The sequence below is a fragment of the Neodiprion lecontei genome, chromosome 5 (genome assembly GCF_021901455.1).
Source record: "Neodiprion lecontei isolate iyNeoLeco1 chromosome 5, iyNeoLeco1.1, whole genome shotgun sequence".
In the NCBI taxonomy this organism is placed as follows: Eukaryota; Metazoa; Arthropoda; class Insecta; order Hymenoptera; family Diprionidae; genus Neodiprion; species Neodiprion lecontei.
Genome location: NC_060264.1, coordinates 15,177,354 through 15,197,043, shown reverse-complemented (window position 1 = coordinate 15,197,043; position 19,690 = coordinate 15,177,354). Strand labels below are relative to the sequence as shown.

At 45.4% G+C, this 19,690-nt stretch overlaps 2 protein-coding genes across 2 annotated transcripts; both read left to right on the top strand.

Moving 5' to 3' along the window:
- The first annotated feature begins 1,997 nt into the window (after positions 1 to 1,997).
- Positions 1,998 to 2,543, top strand: LOC124294401. Its single transcript, XM_046739352.1, has one exon. The coding sequence runs from the start codon at positions 1,998 to 2,000 to the stop codon at positions 2,541 to 2,543; it is 546 nt and encodes a 181-aa protein (XP_046595308.1).
- Positions 2,544 to 4,230: 1,687 nt separating this feature from the next.
- LOC107225578 (uncharacterized protein F54H12.2-like) lies at positions 4,231 to 5,568 on the top strand. Its single transcript, XM_015666094.2, has one exon. The coding sequence runs from the start codon at positions 4,231 to 4,233 to the stop codon at positions 5,566 to 5,568; it is 1,338 nt and encodes a 445-aa protein (XP_015521580.2).
- Positions 5,569 to 19,690: the final 14,122 nt, after the last annotated feature.

The window sequence follows — 19,690 nt, the reverse complement described above, 5'->3', positions numbered from 1 at the left end:
AAAAAAACGTAGTTTCAATTGTTGAAATTTTTTATAGATCCCTTATCATACCTGGACTATTCTTCTTCTTCTTCTTCTTCGATGACGGACACACGTTGGAAACATTCGTTTTTGGCCATTGTAGCCGGGCCATCAGGATGCGGTAAATCAAATTTCGTCAAGAACTTTCTGCGTCATGGAACGTCAATGTGCGACACAAGATTTAGTCGTGTGATATGGTACTTTGACGAATGGCAGCCGTTGTACGACGGGGACAAGAGTATTGAGTACCGCGAGGGGTAACTGCAACACGCCGATTACGAGGGTGACAAAAAACCGAAACTTTTGGTAATCGACGATCTAATGCGAGAGGCTTCAAACAATGTCGTCGTTGATCTTTTCACCAAGGTCTGTCATCGTAAGAACCTCAGCGTTTTCTACATAACACAAAATCTCTTTCACAAGGGCCGCGGCGAACGAGATGTTTCCCTCAACGCAAACTACATAGTCTTCTTAAAAAATCCACGGGATCGTGCCCAAATCCAACATCTTGCCAGACAGGTGTATCCCGAAGATCCGAGGTTTCTTCAAGAGGCCTATCACGACGCTACCGCAGCGCCACACGGATATCTGCTTTTCGACCTGAAGCAATCCACTCCGGAGAATTGTCGTTTCCGATCAAACATCTTCTCTTCAGACGATAATCACTACGTCTACGTTCCACGGAAGGATATAAAGGTTACCAATGCGCACCGGGTTCCAGTCGTTCAGCTGTGATGCCTCGAATACGCCGTACCGCGTCCGGTCGCAGAGCTCGTGCCGATTTCACTAAAGCAAACGCAGTAGCGATGCACGCTCTGCAGAAATTGAACCCGTCACAGAGATCGGCATTGCTACGCACGGACGACAATTCGCTGGTAAAGACCATTTGTGAGTGTGCATTGAATACCTTGGAGGGTAACGTAGCACTGTCCAGAATTCAGAAAAATCGTCTGGCACGTCATAAACAGACATTACCGCGGTTGGCCAGCAACCGGGATACCTGGAAGTCCAAAAAACGTTTTCTTGTTCAACGTGGGAGCGGAGTTCTCACCCTCTTGCTCGCTCCATTACTCGGGACTTCAGCTTCCAGCCTCTTCTCCAAGTAGCAAAATGGAACGTACAAAGAAGATGGTTTTAATTCCTATGGAGAGTATGGAGAGATTTCAACAACGCGTCAGCGAGGGTATAGCCACTACGCTTTCACCTGGAAATACAACTACCACACGCATTGATCCCGCTTTAAGACTCGACAACAAGATGAAGGACATCTTGAACAAACCGTCGAAAGACGACGCAGAAAAATGGAAACTATCAGCAGGTACTTCAACGATATTTGTTTTTTGCAAACGACGCACGCAAACCCATAAAATTAGACGTTCTCGAGGAAAGGGAGAAGGAGGAAAAGGAGGAGGAGGAAGAAGAAGACGAAAACACAGCCGAAGAATCAATGATATCTCCCACCGTAGCTGCGAGTCCTGGCAATGTTCAAGTGCACGCGAAAAAAGTCGCGTCAGCGGTACCAAGGAAGTATCGTGCAAAGGCCGAAATGCTGATGCGCGAACTTGGCAGCGTACTGGAACGATTTCCTTGGGATGCCGCAGGAACCGTCTCGTGATACGACGTTACAGTTCCCGGCGCAAACATCGTCGACCTGGTCAATCATGCCATGCGATCTAGGAATACTTTTACTCCTACAGTGGCTGGTTAGTTTGCACGGTTTCTTCAGACGATCAACGTACCCTGAGAATACGTGGGGAACGATACGTTTTGGAAAGACATAGGCACATTCGACGCCCCGAGTCTACCGACGATAACATCGCAACAACTATTGACGCACACCAGTAGTTCCCCGACGAAGCGACGAAGTTCCGCAAACGTTACACCCGTAACTAGCCGTTCTCACGACGCAGGATACGCTCTACGCAAACGCGCCACCGGAGCAAAATCCGGTTGGAAAACACTTCGGCTGAAGAAAAATGACGACTCTTCTTGAAGAAACGTATTACAATCCCTCGCATACTGCCGTTTACGCGGGAGCACGAATTCTGGAAGATGTTGCACGCGAAAACAACTCTCGCGATTCGGTGAGAAAATGGCTGGCAGCTCAGGATGCCTACACCTTACACAAGCCCGTGCACAGGAAATTTCCGAGAGCAAGGTACAACGTTTCCAACATAGACGACGTATGGGAAGCTGACCTGGCTGACCTGAGTTCCATGAAGAGCCGCAACAACGGTTTTCGCTCTCTCCTGGTGGTCATCGATGTATTGAGCAAGTACGCATGGGTGGTCCCGCTGAAACGAAAGACAGCCGCAACCGTTGCTGAAGGTTTCGAGCAAGTGTTACACACTACACCGCGCAGACCCGACCTACTGCAAACGGACAAAGGTAAAGAATTTGTCGGGAGTGCTTTTCAGAAGATACTTCGCGACCATGAAATACGATATCGTGTTACTCGTAATCCCGACGTGAAAGCAGCTATCGTGGAGCGATTCAACCGTACACTCAAAGAACGCCTGTAGCGTTACTTCACGCGTGAAAAGACGCGACGCTACATCAATGTTTTGCCACAAATCGTGCAAGCCTACAACAATACAGTTCACTCGAGCATTGGCATGGCGCCGTCCGAAATGACGCTTCGCAATGCTGCTACAGCGCGTTCCCACATGCAAAAGCGTTATTCTCCGCGTCCAAATGGAAAACCGAGATTCCATAAGAATGATTTTGTACGAATTAGTAAAATCAAGGAACATTTAAAAAAGGCTACGCGGCAAACTGCAGCCAAGAATTATTCAAGATCCGACGAGTGCTTGCACGTTCTCCGATAGTGTACGTCTTGGAAGATCTCAACGGCGAAGTAATTGATGGCTTGTTCTACGACCGTGACCATAAGTGTGTGGAGGGGGAAACACGTAGATGATAAAATAGCGTGCTGTTGCAGCATGTCTCGCAATCGTTGAGTGTTCACCGTTTGACTCGTGCATCAAAGAAATTCAAAATGTCCCGGGATCAGTTTTACCTACTTTTACCGAGCAACAGCTCGATGCAGTCTTTTCCGGAGAATCGGACGTGCTGTTACATTACCCAGTTGCCCCGTCAGATTCAACTAAAGGGAGACTGGGAAATTGGGCTGGCCGAAATTCATTATCCACTCACGTTTAAATACCCTCAGGTGTATGCGCCAGTGAAAAATGGAACGATACCCTGTGTTACATATTACAATACTACTAGGGAAAGTGCAGTTGAGGTAACAGATTGCAAGGTATCCGAAACCAACAAATCATCAAGGATCTCCGGCTGCCAGATGTTTATTTATTGCGATCTGGTGGAGCCACGTATCGTTGGAGATGTTTACGCCCCGCTGTTACGAGTCATTCAAACATGCGGCAAAGACAATATCTTACAGGCCGAATCAGAGATGAAAACACTATTGCCACTGTACTATGTACCTCTGATGCTCACGAACTTTCAAACCATCGAGATCGATATAAGAGATCAATTCGGTAGCTCAGCACCATTCACGAGCGGGACATTGACGGTAACGCTGCATTTTAGACGCGTTCAGTGATTGACTGGAATCACAGGAGTCGCTCAGCAAAAGAGAGAGAGAGGGAAAACATAGCAGGTACGACATCGCTCATTATATGCAACATTACGAAAATCAGCTTGGCGATGGAGGCATAGAGACAGTTTACCGAGGAGCACCGCATCAACGCGGGGACGGAATCAGCAGCTTCTTGGGAGGCCTGTTTCGTCGAATACTACCTCTGCTGTCCAGTGGTGCTCGCGCGGTCGGAAGAGAACCACTACGTGCAGGGATGAACGTCATGACGGATGTGAGAAACGACACTCCGTTCAAACAGGCAGTCAAGAGTCGTTTCGTAGAATCAGGACACAAATTGAAAAGAGCTGCTGAAGAAAAAATTGATAAACTCATGAAGGGCAGCGGTTATAAAAGGCGCACCGGCGGATTAGCGCGTCAGTCAAACATTGCCCGCATCAACGGATTTGTCGGCGCGCACCGAGCAGTTGGTACTATGAGAAAAATTAGACGAAGGTCGAAAAAGAAAACATCGGCCAAGATAGCCAAGCGTGCCGGAACCGCCAAGAAAACTAAACGGAAAAAGTGTTGTGAAAAACGGGTCCTTGCAGACATATTGGGACCCCGGTAAGCCCACGCGCCGCTCGTCTTCAACCTAAACATCAACAATGGTCTTCCTGCACGCGCACTCGGTTGAGTGTATGAAGTCGGAACTGGATTTGTGTTCTGTACCACGAACGCAGACGTCTATTGAGGCTGGTCAATGGGTACACTACAAGCCCGTATCATCTCTAACCGACGATTCCCCGATTAAATTTGTTGTACCTGGAAACGGTGATGAGTATATTGACTTGGCATACACTATGCTTAGCGTACGAGTGAAGCTACAACCGCCTACTCCTGCCCCACGGGCAGGCGAAGGCAACGCGGCTACTCCGCATGCCACTCCGGTAAACAATCTGCTTCACTCGATGTTCAATCAAGTCGATATATTCTTCAATCAAAAACTAGTCTCACCAGCCAACAACTCTTACGCCTATCGAGCATATAAAGAGACTCTACTGAATTACACACCGCCCTCCAAAAAATCCCATCTTTCTTCGGCTCTATGGTACGACAGCGAGGATGGAGTATCAAATGTATACGACGCCGACACCGTCGGTGCTAACCGAGGTTTCATCGATCGCAAACGGATCATGAGCAATGCACGTACCGTTGATCTGATTGGACATCTGCACTGTGACGTATTTAATAAAGACAAATTTTCACTCAACGGTGTGGAACTGCGTCTTCGACTTGTGAGATCAAGAGACAGTTTTTGCATCATGGAAGCCGAAAATCGCCACAAGCTGCACATACTGGAAACTTCACTGCTCGTTCGCCGAATGAAGATTGGCCCTGGAATCTTGCTGGCGCATGCACGGACGCTAGCCAAAGGTACCGCAAAATATCCCGTCACCAGAGTCGAGGTGAAATCTTTCACCATACACGCAGGAGTACAGGCAGAAACACTGGACAATGTCATACTTGGAAAACTACTGAAACGAGTGATAATCGGTTTTGTCAGCAATAAAGCCTTCAACGGCGACATACAGCGCAATCCGTTTAATTTTCAAAACTACTCTTTGAATTTCCTGTCGTTGTACGTCGACGGGGTGCAAGTCCCAACGAAGCCGCTACAGATGAGTTTTGGCAAAGACGATCTCTACGTGGACGCTTATCACACCCTCTTCTCCGGTACGGGGATTCATTTTCTGAACGAAGGAAACGGTATCGACCGGCAGCAGTTTGCTAAAGGAAATTGTCCATCGGCTTTTGACCTAACCCCCGATCTCTCGGCCAACTGTACATCGCACTGGTTGCTCATCAAACATGGAACTCTCAGGGTCGAAGTGCGGTTCGATGGTGCCCTCAAAGAAACTGTGAATTGCCTAGTGTACGCTGAATTTGATATTCTTATTGAAGTTAATGCTGCACGTCAGGTCATTACAGATTTTTCGGGCTAAGAAAGAGCGTGAGATCACGCCCATCCTATCACGACCGCTTCCATGACATACCAGCTGGTGATTTCCGTTAGAGAGAGAGAGAGAACACTGTGAATACACCACGCCAACGTCTTCAAGGGGAGCAACAGACCGGCTGGAGACACGTGATAAACAAAAATTGAGACGGGGATTGTAACACAAGGCTGTATATAAACACCCGTAACTACGGTGCCGAGCCAGTCAGCATTCAAACTACGCTACTGCAGGTTCGCTCTTCCGGCTCTCTATTCATCCGACTACATTCTTCCAAGTTCAAGTATGGATTACGTGACAGGTATTCAAGGGTTCCGAAACAACTATGGCAAATTTATACCGAAAGAGGTGGCAGTCGTCACCATCGATCACCGCTACTCGGCACATTGGTTAGTAGAACCGCCATATCCCTTCAGGGATCTGCAGCTCAAAGAACGTGGCGTGAACAATTACGTAACGTGTTACCATTATAGCATCGAGTGGTTTGAAGGTGACATCTCGCTGCTTCAATTAGACGTTAACCTCCGAGAAATCGCACGTAACACTCATCGAATCTTTGCCCGTGGACGCGAGAAATCTAAATACATTGAAAATGGTACCGCGCGTCAAGTATTCAACTTGGAGGACATCGATTGCCCGACGTTCGACAATCTGGAACGGTCTTCGGTATGGTGCTTCTTCCACGGCGTTAAGAAGGAGTAATTTTTCGCATGTGCGATAAACAACGCACTCAAGCTAAAGAAATGGATCAACAATAACAATATTCTGGCTAAATACGATTATACAGAAGCATTGTCAGCCAGTAAGCGCAACATCACCCGAAAGGAGAGTTCGACTAGTAATCAGTCACCCCAGGTACCAGAAAGAAATTCCTCGCTACAAGCAGTAATACCAGAGTCAGTCGCTTCACTGAAAATCTCTCCTGATCCGTCTGCGCCTACGTCAGACGGCGAAGTTACCGTTCCCTACGACATACTTACTACTGGGATTGACTCACATACCTCCTCACAATCTTCTACGAGTGGTATGATTATCTCCGATAACGAGGGCGAAGAAGAAGAAGAAGAAGAAGACGAGGTACAAAATGGACAATCTACAGATATGGAGCGCGATGCTGGCGATTCCGAACGGGAAGACCGGGGTTTTTGCAGCGGATCAGATGACCCTCATATGGACACGCCCAACAGCCTTTTTGTCAAACACGGATGATTACACACGCTCCGGTAGTCACTGGGTGGCATTTTTCGTCAGTTCCTCGAGACACGGTACATACTTCGACGGCTTCGGATTACCACCACGTCCCTCACCATAAGCGGACTTTACGAAGAAATTGCAGACGATACGACTGGAACGACAGACAGCTTCAAAGCCTCACTTCTGATGTATGTGGACAATTTTGTATTATGTTTATGCACTTTATGGCTGCTGGTTTTTCTCTGCGGGAGTTTCTCAATATATTTACTCCTGACCTCGAAAGAAACGATCGTATCGCAGAATTATTCCACAACCGAATAGCCCATGTCACAAAACGCAAAACTAACACCACCAATTCAAATCACATTTATCCTATAAGTTGTCTTCAATGATGTACCTCTCAGAATTGTAATGTTGTGGATTATAAGACTGCTAAATAAAAAAAAAACCTTGCTAACATATCTTGTGTAATTATAAGAACATTGTAATTATCATTTATTCGTTATCTGTAATAACCATGTATGTATTTGCAACTGTGTCAACCGAATAAACCTGTGAGGATGAGATTTAATTTTTGTACGCAATCCACAATTGAGTTCTGTTTCCTCACCCACCCGCCCGCATCCTCGTACATTTAAGTATGCCTATAGTTTCACATTATGAGAGAGAGAGAGAAAGAGTGGACCAGGTCTTTATTTTCCAAGCACAAGTAAACCTTAGGATAAACACTGACGGCTGAGTAAGGTCAGTGAAACGAGCACCCGACACAGAGAGCAGGCATGGAGAAAGAACGAGAGCCGGGGTGGAAGACCTGTGACCCCAGACGTCCAAGTCACAGAGTTCGCTTCGTGAACGGAGGTAGCGGGGCTAGATGGGTAGGTGGCCCCAGAGTCGGCCGCACGGCCAGGGGCGCCAGGGTAACGAAAAGGAGATCGTCACATGGTCAGGGTACACAGGCCCAGAGGCCATCCCGTAGAGTCCGGAATCTGATTCGCGGTCAACGGTACCCCGGGTAAGGGGTCGTCACACGATATTCACCATTTGGCGAGGGGGTCGCGGGCGGAGGGCTGACGAGCCACGGAGCTTCGAGGCGGAAAAACCGCTCCTTGGCAAGGGGTTGCGGGAAAGGGGTGGTCGTCCGGAGAAGCTTCTGGAATGAAATACCTCCTTGACGAGGGGCTGCGGGGGAAGGGGATGGTGCCAAAAATTTACTCCTTGGCGAGGGACAACGGGGGAAGGGGTGGTCGCCCGGAGAAGCTTCTGGAATAAAATACCTCCTGGACAAGGGGCGGGGGGGGAAGGGAAAGACGCCCCAAAACTCGCTCCCTGGGAAGGGCGGCGGGGAAAGGGGATGGCGTCCCTGAGTCACTCCTCGGCGAGGGGCGGCGGGGGAAAGGGAAGGCGTCCCAAAGTCACTCCCCGGCGAGGGGCTAGCGCCAGATAGGGGTGCGAGCGGGGTATGTTGTGACGCCCCAAAGTGCCCCTATACCACTGACCTTTTTTCTGACTTATTGGACACCCAGAAGTTCAGAAAACGCAGCAAAATTAGCATGAGAGCAACCGCAGAGAAATAGCGATCGATATTCTCCGATTTTCGGTTGTAACTTTTGATGCGTTAATTGCAGCGTATTGTGACTGAGCACAATCAATTCCTCTCGCAAAATTAGGTCAAAATAGTGCACGAGGAAACTCATTTCAGCACTTGTCGAAATCACAAAGATTTCGCCGAAAATGCCTGACTATTCCTCCAGTTTTGAAGCCGAGTAGTTTCGATTCCAGATTTGATTGAAATGACCCTTTCCTGACTGATTGGACACCCAGAAACTCAAAAAACGAAGCGGAATAAGCATGAGATCAACCGGAGAGAAATGGTGAACAAAATTCTCTGTTTTCCTTTTGGAACTTTTGATGTGTTGATAGCAGTGTGTTTTGACTGCTTCCAATCGAGTTCTACAACAGAATGACGTCGGAATAGTGCATTAAAAAACCATTACCAGCACTTGTCAAAATCGCGAAAATTTTGCCCAAAATTCCTTACTATTTCTTGTGTTTTGGAGCTGCGAATTTTCGGTCTCAGTTTCGATTTAACTGACCCTTTCCTGACTCACTGGACAGCTAGGAACTTAGGAGACGCAGCGGAAAAAACGTGAGATCGATGAGAGATAAATGGCGAACAAAATTCTCAGTTTTTCGGACGTCACTTTTGATGTGTGGATAGCAGCGTGTTGTGACTGCTTCCAATCGATTTCTGTAGCAACATTACGTCGGACTAGTGCGTAAGGAAACCTATCCCAGCACTTGTCGAAATCGCGAAGATTTCGCCGAATATGCCATACTATTTCTCCAGTTTTGTAGCTGGAAAGTTTTGTTCTCAGATTTGATTGGAATGACCCTTGCCTGACTGATTGGACACCCAGGAACCCAGTAAACGCAGCTGAATAAGCGTGAGATCGACCGCAGACAAATGGCGATCAAAATTTTCGGATTCACGGTTGTAACTTTTAATGCTTTATTCGCAGCCTATTATGAGTGTGACCAATCGATTTTTCTGGAAAAACTACGTGAAAATAGTCCATGAGAAAAACTATTCCAGCACTTGTCAAAATCGCAAAGATTTCGCCAAAAATGTCTCACTATTCCCCCAGTTTTGAAGCCGACAAGTTTCGATTTCAGATTTGATTGAAATGACCCTTTCCTGACTGATTGAACACCCAGGAACTCAAAGAACGCAACGGAATGAACGTGAGATTAACCGAAGAGAAATAGCGAACAAAATTTTCCGTTTCTCGGCTGTAACTTTTGTTGTGTTCATAGCGGCGTATTGTGACGGCGCAAATTCGATTTCCCCGGCTAAATTTCGTGGGATTAGTGCATAGAGGAACTTATTTAGGCACTTGTCGTAATAGCGAAAATTTTACCAAAAAGAACTAACTCTTTCTTCAGTTTTGGAACCAGAGAGTTTTGGACTCAGATTCGAATCTAATACCCCCGTACCGACTGATTGGACACGCAGAAACTCGGGAAACGCAGCAGAATGATCGTGAGATCAACCGCAGAGAAATGTCAATCAAAATTCTTGGATTTCCGGTTGTAACTTCTCATGCGATGATCGCAGCGTATTGTGACTGCCTTGAATCGATTATTCTCACAAAATTACGTCGGAATAGTGCATGACGAAGGCTACTCCAGCACTTGTCGGAATCGCAACAATTTCGCTGAAAATGTTTTACTATTTCGCCAGTTTTCTAGCCAGAAAGTTTTGGTCCAAGATTTGACTATAAAGACACTTTTCTGAATAATTGAACCCACAGCAACTCGGGAAACGCAGCCGAATAGGCGTTAGATCAACCGCAAAGGAATGGCAATTGAAATTCCTCGATTTTCGGTCTTAACTTTTGACGGGTTAATGGCAGCGTATTGTAACTGCGCAGAATCGATTTCTCTGGCAAAATAACGTCAAAATAGCGCATCAGAATACCCATTACAGCGATTGTCGGAATAGCTAAGATTTCGCCAAAACTGTCTCACTATTTCTCCAGTTTTGGTGCCGAAAACTTCAGGTCTGAGATTTCATGATAATGACCCTATTCTGACTGTTTGGACATTCAGTAACTCGGAGAACTCAGCCAAATAAGCGTGAGATCAACCGCAGGGAAAAATCAATCTAAATTCTCCAAGTTTCGGTTGTAACTTTTGATGAGTTTATGACAGCGTATTGTGACTGCGCAAAGTCGATTTCTCTGGCAAAATTACGTCAAAACAGTGCATGGAAAAACTTATTCCAACACATGTCGGGATCGCAAAGATTTCGCCAAAAATGTCTTACTATTCCTCCAAATTTGGTACCGTAATGTTCCGGTCTGATACATGATGATAATGACCCTTTTCTGAATCATTGGACACCCAGTAACTCGAAAAACACAGCCGACTAAGCGTTAGATCGACCGCAGTGGAATGGTGATCGAAATTCTCCGATTTTTGGTTGTAACTTGTGATAAGTTACCGGCGGCGGATCGTAACTACGAAAAATCGATTTCTCTAGCAAAATCACGTCGGAATAATCTATGAGAATACCCAGCACGGCGCTTGTCGGAATAGCAAAGATTTCGCCAGAGATGCCCCACTATTTCTTCAGTTTTAAAGCCAAAAAGTTCTGGTTCCAGGTTCGATTAAAATGACCCTTACCTGACTGCTCGGGCACCTAGGAACTCAGAAAAAGCCGCTGATTGACCGTGAGATCAACCGCAGTGAAATGGCAATCAAAATTCCCGGATTTCCGATTCTAACTCTTGTTGCGTCAATCACTGCGTATTGCGACTGCGCCCAATCGATTCTCCTGACGAAATAACTTTGGAATAGTGCACAAGGAAACCTACTTCGGCACTTATCGAAATTGAGAAGATTTCGCCAAAAATGTCTTACTATTTCTCCAGTTTTGGTACCGTAGAGTTGAGGTCTGAAATATGATGATAATGAACCTTTTCTGACTGATTGGACACCCAGTAACTCGGAGAACGCAGCCGAATAAGCGTTAGATCGACCGCAGAGCAATGACAAATAAGATTCGCTGATTTTCGGTTGTACCTTTTAATGAATTAATAGCAGCGTATTGTAACTGCGCAAAATCGATTTCTCTGGCAAAATTACGTCGGAATAGTGAATAAGAATACCCATTACAGCGCTTGTCGGAATAGCAAAGATCTCCCCAAAAATGTCTCACTATTTCTCAAGTTTTGGTGCCGATGAGTTTAGGTCTGAGATTCGATGATAATGACCTCTCTCTAACTGATTGGACTCCTAGTAATTCGGCAAACGCAGCCGACTAAGCATTAGATCAACCACAGAGAAACAGCAATCAAAATACTCCGATTTCCGGTTTTAATTTTTGATGAGTCAATAGCAGCGTATTGTGACTGCGCAAAATCGATTTCACAAGCAAAATGACGTCGAGACAGTGAATGGAAAGACCTCTTCCAACACAACACCAAAGATGTCCGACTATTTCCCCAGTTTTGGTGCCGGAAAGTTCTGGTTTAAGATTTAATTATATTGACACTTTTCTGAATAAATGGACACACAGTTACTCGAAAAACGCAGCCAAATAAGCGTTAGATGAACCGCAGAGAAAATGCAATTCAAATTCTCCGATTTTCGGTTGTAACTTGTGATGAGTTACCGGCGGCGTATTGTAACTGCGCAAAATTGATTTCTCTGGCAAAATTACGTCGGAATGGTTCTTGAGAATACCCTTTACAGCGCTTGTCGGTGAAGCAAAGATTTCCCGAAAAATGTCTTACTATTTCCCCAGTTTTGGTGCCGAAAAGTTAAGGTTTAAGATTCGATGGATATGACCTTTCTCTGACTGATTGGACACCCAGTAACTCGGAAAACGCAGCCGACTAAGCGTTAGATCAACCGCAGAGAAAAAGCAATCAAAATTCTCCGATTTTCGGTTGTAATTTTTGATAAGTCAATAGCAGCGTATTGTGACTGCGCAGAATCGATTTCACGGGCGAAATTACGTCAAAACAGTGTATGGGAAGACCTCTTCCAACACTTGTCGAAATCGCAAAGATTTTGCCAAAGATGTCCGACTATTTCCCCAGTTTTGGTGCCGGAAAGTTCTGGTTTAAGATTTAATTATAATGACACTTTTCTGAATAATTGGACACACGGTTACTCGAAAAACGCAGCCAAAGAAGCGTTAGATGAACCGCAGAGAAAATGCAATTCAAATGCTTCGATTTTCGGTTGTAACTTGTGATAAGTTACCGGCGGCGTATTATAACGGCGCAAAATCGATTTCTCTGGCAAAATGACGTCGGAATAGTGCATCAGAATACCCATTACAGCGCATGTTGAAATGGCAAGAATTTCGCCAAAAATGTCTCAATATTCTTCCAGTTATGGTGCCACAAAGTTTAGGTCTGAGATTCGATGATAATGACCTCTATCTTACCGATTGGACACCCAGTAACTTGGAAAACGCAGCCGACTAAGCGTTAGATCAACCGCACAGAAATAGCAATCAAAATTTTCCGATTTTTTGTTGTCACTTTTGATGAGTCGATAGCAGCTTATTGTGACTGCGCAAAATCGATTTTTCTGGCAGAATTACGTTAAAACAGTGCATGGGATAACCCATTCCAACACTTGTCGAAATCGCGAAGATTTTGCCAAAAATTGCTCACTGTTTCTCCAGTTCTGGTGCCGAAAAGTTTTGGTCTGAGTTTTGATTATATGACACTTTTCTGACTGATTGCACCCCCAGTAACTCGGAAAACGCAGCCGAATTAGCGTTCAATCAACCGCAGAGGAATGGCAATCAAGATTCTTCCATTTTCGGTTGTAACATTTGCTGAGTGAATAGCAGCGTACTGTGACTGCGCCCAATCGATTCTCCTGACAGAATAACTCCAAAATGGTGCATGAGGAATCCTACTTCAGCACTTGTCGAACTCAAAAAGATTTCGCCAAAAATGTCTTACTATTGCTCCAGTTTTGGTGCCGAAAAGTTGAGGTCTGGGAATTGATTAAAATATTCCTTCTCTGACTGATTCTACACCCAGTTACTCGGCAAACGCAGCCAAATGAGCGTTAGATCAACCGCAGAGGAAAGGATATCAAAATTCTGCGATTTCCGGTTATAACTTTTCATGAGTTATGAGCAGCGTATTGTGACTGCGCCCAATCGATTCTCCTGGGAAAACAACTTTGGAATAGTGCATGAGGAAACCTACTCCAGCACTTGTCGAAATCGCATAGATGCCGCCAAAAATGTTTTACTATTTCTCTAGTTTTGGTGCCGAAAAGTTTTGGTCCAAGAATTGACTCTAAAAACACTTTTCTGACTGATTGAACGCACAGCAACTCGAAAAACAGAGCCGAATCAGCGTTATATCAACCGCAGAGGAGTGGCAATCAAAATTCTCCGATTTTCGGTCGTAACATTTGATAAATGAATAGCAGCGTATTGTAACTGCGCGAAAACTATTTCTCTGGCAAAATTACGTCGAAATAGTCTATAAGAATACCCAGCACAGCGCTTGTCGTAATAGCAAAGATTCCGCCAAAAATGCGTCACTATTTCTACAGTTTAGGAGCGAAAAAGTTCTGGTTCCAGGTTCGAGTGAAATGACCCTCTTCTGACAGATTGGACGCCTAGGAACTCAGGAAAAGCAGCGGAATGAGCGTGAGATCAACCGCAGAGAAATAGTAATCAAAATTCTCCGATTTTCGGTTGTAACTTTTGATGAGTCAATAGCAGTTTGTTGTGACTGCGGAAAATCGATTTCTCTAGCAGAATGACGTTAAAACAGTGCAAGGAAAAACCCATTCCAACACTCGTCGAAATCTCACAGATTTTGCCAGAAATTTCTCACTATGTCTCCAGTTCTGGTGCCGAAAAGTTTTGGTCTGAGTTTTGATTTGTAACGTTAAGTCTTTTCTGCCCCTCGTCGAGCGCTAATTTGTAACGCTAAATTTTGTTACTTTCGGATGAGGACTTACCGTTGACACTTTGGCGCGATTCTCTACTTATCCGCAATATTAAACTACAACAAAATAATTACGTTGGGCGCCAGACGCATTAGCGTCGTTTCTCAAAGAATAACATAAATCAATAAAATTAACACAAGACCGTACAAAAGGGATAAATAGAGAACCCGTTGTATGGCTGGCTAGGCACAGGTACGATCGCGTACATCCCGGTAGAGTGGCGGAGTTCAAGGCAGCTAGCAGTAATTCCAGAATTAAAGAAAATAACCAAATAAAGAATAAACTCCAGTTAAAAGGAAAATGAATAAGTCAATCGATCATGTATTGTCGAAAAGGTTACATAGGTGAGACAGGCAAATGAGATGGTATCGATAGCGGTAGTTAATAAAATAAATTGTCGTTGTTCATAAAAAATTATCGGTAGAATAGCAGTAAACGGTAGCTTTAACACGAGAGACGGTAGTTAACAGAGAAAAATAGACGTAGGCCGAGAGATGCGATATAATGCAAGAGTTGACTTAAAACTACACGTCACTGGGCGACGTGATCTTACCCAAGTTGCAAATGACACTACGAAAATTATTATTCTGTTAATTAGAACGAGAGAATTTTACTGCGATCGGTAGAAAACAACGTAACGGTAGTTCGATAGATGATACGTCAAATTTACCATAAATTATAACCAAGATGAGAGATTGACATTTAGTAACAATTTACCAAGTCGGCAGACGATCGACTAGGTAGCCTTCGGTAGAATTATTCATACGGTAGATTCGATAATTACAATCGTTACATAATTGAGGAATTAAATAGTGAATTCCTAAACATAACTTTTGAGAGAATATCAAAATACAAAGTTATGAGAGTGAGAGAATTTCGGAGAGTTTACAAAATAAAGAAATATACGAAAATACACCGCAATACAAAAGAATAGTTTACAGAACTTAATTTAACAAAATACGGGGAAATAAATAACAGGCAAAAATAATATAAAATGGTCAATAGTAACAAAGAAAAATGCGGTAATATCTAAGGGTGATTCTACGCTCGCTTGTACTCCGTAGAACTCGATATACGATACAATAGGCACAAAAACAAATAAAAATATAATAAGCAATAACAGAAATAAAATATAAAGCACACTACTATTACAAAGAGAGTATGGAATAAAATATGAAGCCAATAGGGCTCAAAATACGATAGAAAATACGGAAGCAAAATAATAGAGATTCACAAATAATTAGAAAAGTCATAAATACCAGAGATAATTATTTGGCAGTTACGAGGTCGCTCAGATACGAAAATAATGAATTACTGAAATCATGCAGTCACACGGAAGTCGTGGACCATGATTCACACAAAATGGCATCACACGATGCAATCAAGAAACAATAAATATAATATTAATGACCGGAATCATGCAGCCACACGGCGGCTTACAGCAACTTTAACCGTGGACCATGATTCACGCAAAATCGATAAATATTACGAGAAAGAATAGAAATTGTGAGCAACTTCGTACCAGTACAATTCAAAGGCAAAAGCCTTACCTTAACGGTCGATCTCAGGCACACAAACTGAGTCTAATTTAAATTATACTTCACAAAAGCAAACTGATAAGGAAAGGAAAAAGGATGCAAAGAGTTTAGAAGGAAAAACGATAGCGGTAGAATAAACGATAGGTCGGTAGCAAAAGAAGGAAAAAGTGTCGGCAGCTTAAATCGGTAGTAATGGTCGGGAGAATAATCGAAAACGAAGCTGTTCCTCAACAGGTCGAGCGTAGAATAGCAGGTCGTAGTTCAGCTCGCCGATCTCGCGGTTGTCGTGAGGTGATTCTTCTTCTTTGATTGGTCGCTTGACCCCCACCGCAAATAGGCCATCCCCCTGTGGCGAATATCGGTTACTGCGTGGTCGTACGTTTTCCAAAAATTACCGCTAGATGTTGTGCAATGTGCTGCTCGCGATTTCGTCGTTGACACCAACTCGTACGGTTTCATAGTCGCTCCAGTTTGCAGTCCAGGCTGCCTATCCTCGGGGACTTCTTCGACAGAGGCACACACAGGGTGCCTCTCGGTCAAAGTTAGCGGGTGGAGAGTGACGCCTCATTGTTCACCTCCACCGGCTTTTGTACAGGCAGTAGCTAGCTGCCTGTACCTGAGGTCGTGCAGTCAGACGGTTGGCCAAACCGTGGACCACGACCCACACAATCGGTCCTCGTCGATAGGAAGGCGGCTAGTTCCTCTTTGAAGAACGATGCCCCCGGCCGCCGGGAGGATTTTTATCTCCCTGTTCACCGGCAGTCGAGGCGATACGGAAGGTTCGGATGGATGCTACCCCAGGTGTATATAAAGGTGCACCAAGGTAGCCAGTGTAGTCTGGTGAGACCGTCAGTAGGCGAAGTCGTCGAGAGCTGCAAACGGTAGATAGTGGTCCCTTGTTGATCGGGATCGTGGTCGTCCAAGTACCTTGTTAGCTTGCGCCGAAGCGCGAAATAAAGAATTTACAGAAAAGAATTAGTTAAAAGTAGATATTGCCTATTTTGTATCGAGTTCTTTTGGAGTACCCTGCTGAGGACGCGTAAATTAAAAATAATAGCGGTTGTGTGCCCTTGTGACGGGCGATTCTGAAACGCCACGTTACAACTCCCTCCCCCCAGGGGGAGACCGGGCAGGTCTTCTACCTAGGTAAAGTCACGAAGGCTCTTATTAGAAATTATGGAGGCTGACCCGTAAACTGACGAATAATTGGTTTCGTTGTCCATTGACAACACTAGCAAAAAAAAAAATTAACGGAAATTACGTAAGAGACGATAGAAACGGAAAACGCGTATGCTTCGGTAGTTTTTAACGTATGATAGTGTGCGTCCGTTAATAAAATCAGAAAAGTATGGTAAAAGATCACACAAAAAGCGAGTTAGGTAATTTCTGGCTTGTACATCCGAGCGGTGATTGTTAGTTTTTTTGATTTTGGTTCAGGAGTTTTTGCCTTTACTTCAGTCAGTGACAGTTTTTGCGAGAAATCAGTTGATATAGAGGGTTGTTTAGAGTGATTACGAAACAGGTAACGTTGACGGAATAAGTCAGAATCGGAGTTTTTTTTTTTTTTTTTTTTTTTTTTTTTCACGGTAGCTTAAATCGGTAGGAAGGTCGTTAAATTTTCACGACAGCTCAGAACGGTAGAACTGAAGTAAAGTTTTGACGGTAGCTTAAATCGATAGGAAGGACGTTAAATTTTCACGACAGCTCGGAACGGTAGAACTGAAGTAAAGTTTTGACGGTAGCTTAAATCGGTAGAAATGAAGTTACGCATTTGAGGATAAATCAAACGGTAGAAATAAAGTGGAATTTAGACCATGACTTGAACGGTGAAGGTAGAATTAAGTTTTCCGATAGCTTAGCGTTGCGGAAATGAAGTTAGATCTTTACGGTAGGTTAACGGTAGCTGAAAACGGTAGATACGGTAGATACGGTAGAATCGGTAGAATCGGTAGAAAGAGAAACGGTAGCTTAGAAAAAAAAATCGGTAGAGAGAAAAAAAAAGATTTAAATGAATTTAGTAAAAACTCGAAGGTCGAAATAGAATTTTGAATTAGATAGGCCGAAATAGAATTTAGAAAAGAAATTTAATCGAAGGGCACTTAAGGTGGCGGATCCTTCGGTTCCCGGCGCTGGTATGGACCCGTAAGATGAGCGCTGTCCGCCTTGCGGGGCCGGACTTGGTACCGCTCCAAAAAGTCTAGTGCCCAACCAGCGCGGCACCGTGGACATTCGGCCTTGGTAAACCCGGGCTGCTTACAGCCATAGCAGAATTTTCTCCGGGGCTTTGTGCACTGGCGTGCAAGGTGCCCCACCTCGTCGCAGTTGCAGCACGCTCGAGGGTCGCGTACCGCCGGGGCTGGTGCTGGGGCCGACGTGGATGGTGCGGGCGGTGGAACGGCTGCGGTCGGAGGTTCGTCGACGCGGACCTTTGGTGTGAAGCTGAAGTCCGGCGACTCAGCCCGTGATACGCGCGGTCTAGTCGTGTCCGCTCTACTGGCCCCGGACTCAGCGAACCTGACGGTTCGTCTTGGTCTCGGGTTGGCTGGTGGTGGCCGGATCGATTCTTCTTCCTGCATGCCGCTGTGTTCGGGAGAGGAAGTTCGGGAGGAGGAGGAGTGAAGGGGAACGGTAGTGTCGGGAGAGTCAGAAGAACGGGTGGAGTCGGGAGAGGCGGTGAAAACGGTAGAAGGTTGGGGTTCGGTAGAGGAGGTAGAAGCGGTAGAAAAGGTAGAAGCGGTAGAAAAGGTGGGTAGGGGGGAAATCAGTGGGATGGTGACAGAGGGATCGGTAGTGGGGTTCGGATAACGACAGCGGCAGCAGCAAGGCGGGCAGGCAACCGTCTCGCTTGGTGGGTCAGTTTGAACCGCCTGGTCCACACCTTCAGGCATTTCCCGTACGGTCCCCCGGGCTGCTTGGGCCGCTCTGAGTGTTCGGTCGTCCTCCTCGGCCTCGATATATGCTAGCCGGATCTCACGGGCGAGGTCCGGGCACCATACCGGCATGAACCTTATAAATTCGGCAAACGGCTCCAGCCGACGCCAGCCGCGCAGGACGTAGGCAGGTGGAGGGGCCTCGTCTCCCATGATTTTGGGCTTGGCTTGGCTGTTGGGTTACGAAGGCTAAGTTTTATAGGTCTTTAGGTCTTTTACATGCACTTTTCCCACTACATTATTCCCATCTACTTGTTGTAGTTCAACCACCACCGGAGAGAGAAAACGGGAGATTCGGTAAGGTCCACTAAATTTTGGCGCCAGTTTGGCAGCAACGTGTTGAGTAGCAGACGACAACGTGTGCTGTCGTTTTAACACAAGGTCGTTCACAGCGAAAGCTGGATCTCGCCGTCGGAGATCATAGTATCGCGCTTGTTTAGCGAAGGCGTCGTCAAGGTTTTCCGTGACCCAGTCCCTAAGTAGTTGGATATGTGTCATTCGCTCTGCCCATAATTTTGGAGGTGTGGATTCTATCTCGATTTTGTCGGTAGCTGATCGTCGGTAGGAGTTAATCGGTTCGGGTACGCGGCCTAGATTTAGGAAAGCGGGACTTGTATTGAGTGAGGTATGGTGCGCGGTGTTGTACGCGAATCGGAAGTCTGAGAGGTGTCGGTCCCATTCTCGGTGATCGTCGTTCAAAAAGGTAACTATCATGGTCTTTAGAACGCGGTTAACCCTTTCGACCGGGTTGGCTTGTGGATGATACGGTGGTGTCGTGGTATGTTTTATGCCATGGGCCTCCGCAAGTTCCTTGATTGTACGATTATTAAATTCCGTTCCATTATCCGTGAGCAATACCTGGGGAGTTCCCCACCTCGATAGTACTAAATCTTTGAACGTTTCACTAATCTTTTGTCCGGTGGCTTTTCTAAGGGGAGCGCATTCAATCCA

What these genes read in the sequence shown, in the direction of transcription:
- LOC107225578 (XM_015666094.2), top strand. Translation starts at nt 4,231, where the DNA reads ATGGTCTTCCTGCACGCGCACTCGGTTGAGTGTATGAAGTCGGAACTG.
- LOC124294401 (XM_046739352.1), top strand. Translation starts at nt 1,998, where the DNA reads ATGACGACTCTTCTTGAAGAAACGTATTACAATCCCTCGCATACTGCC.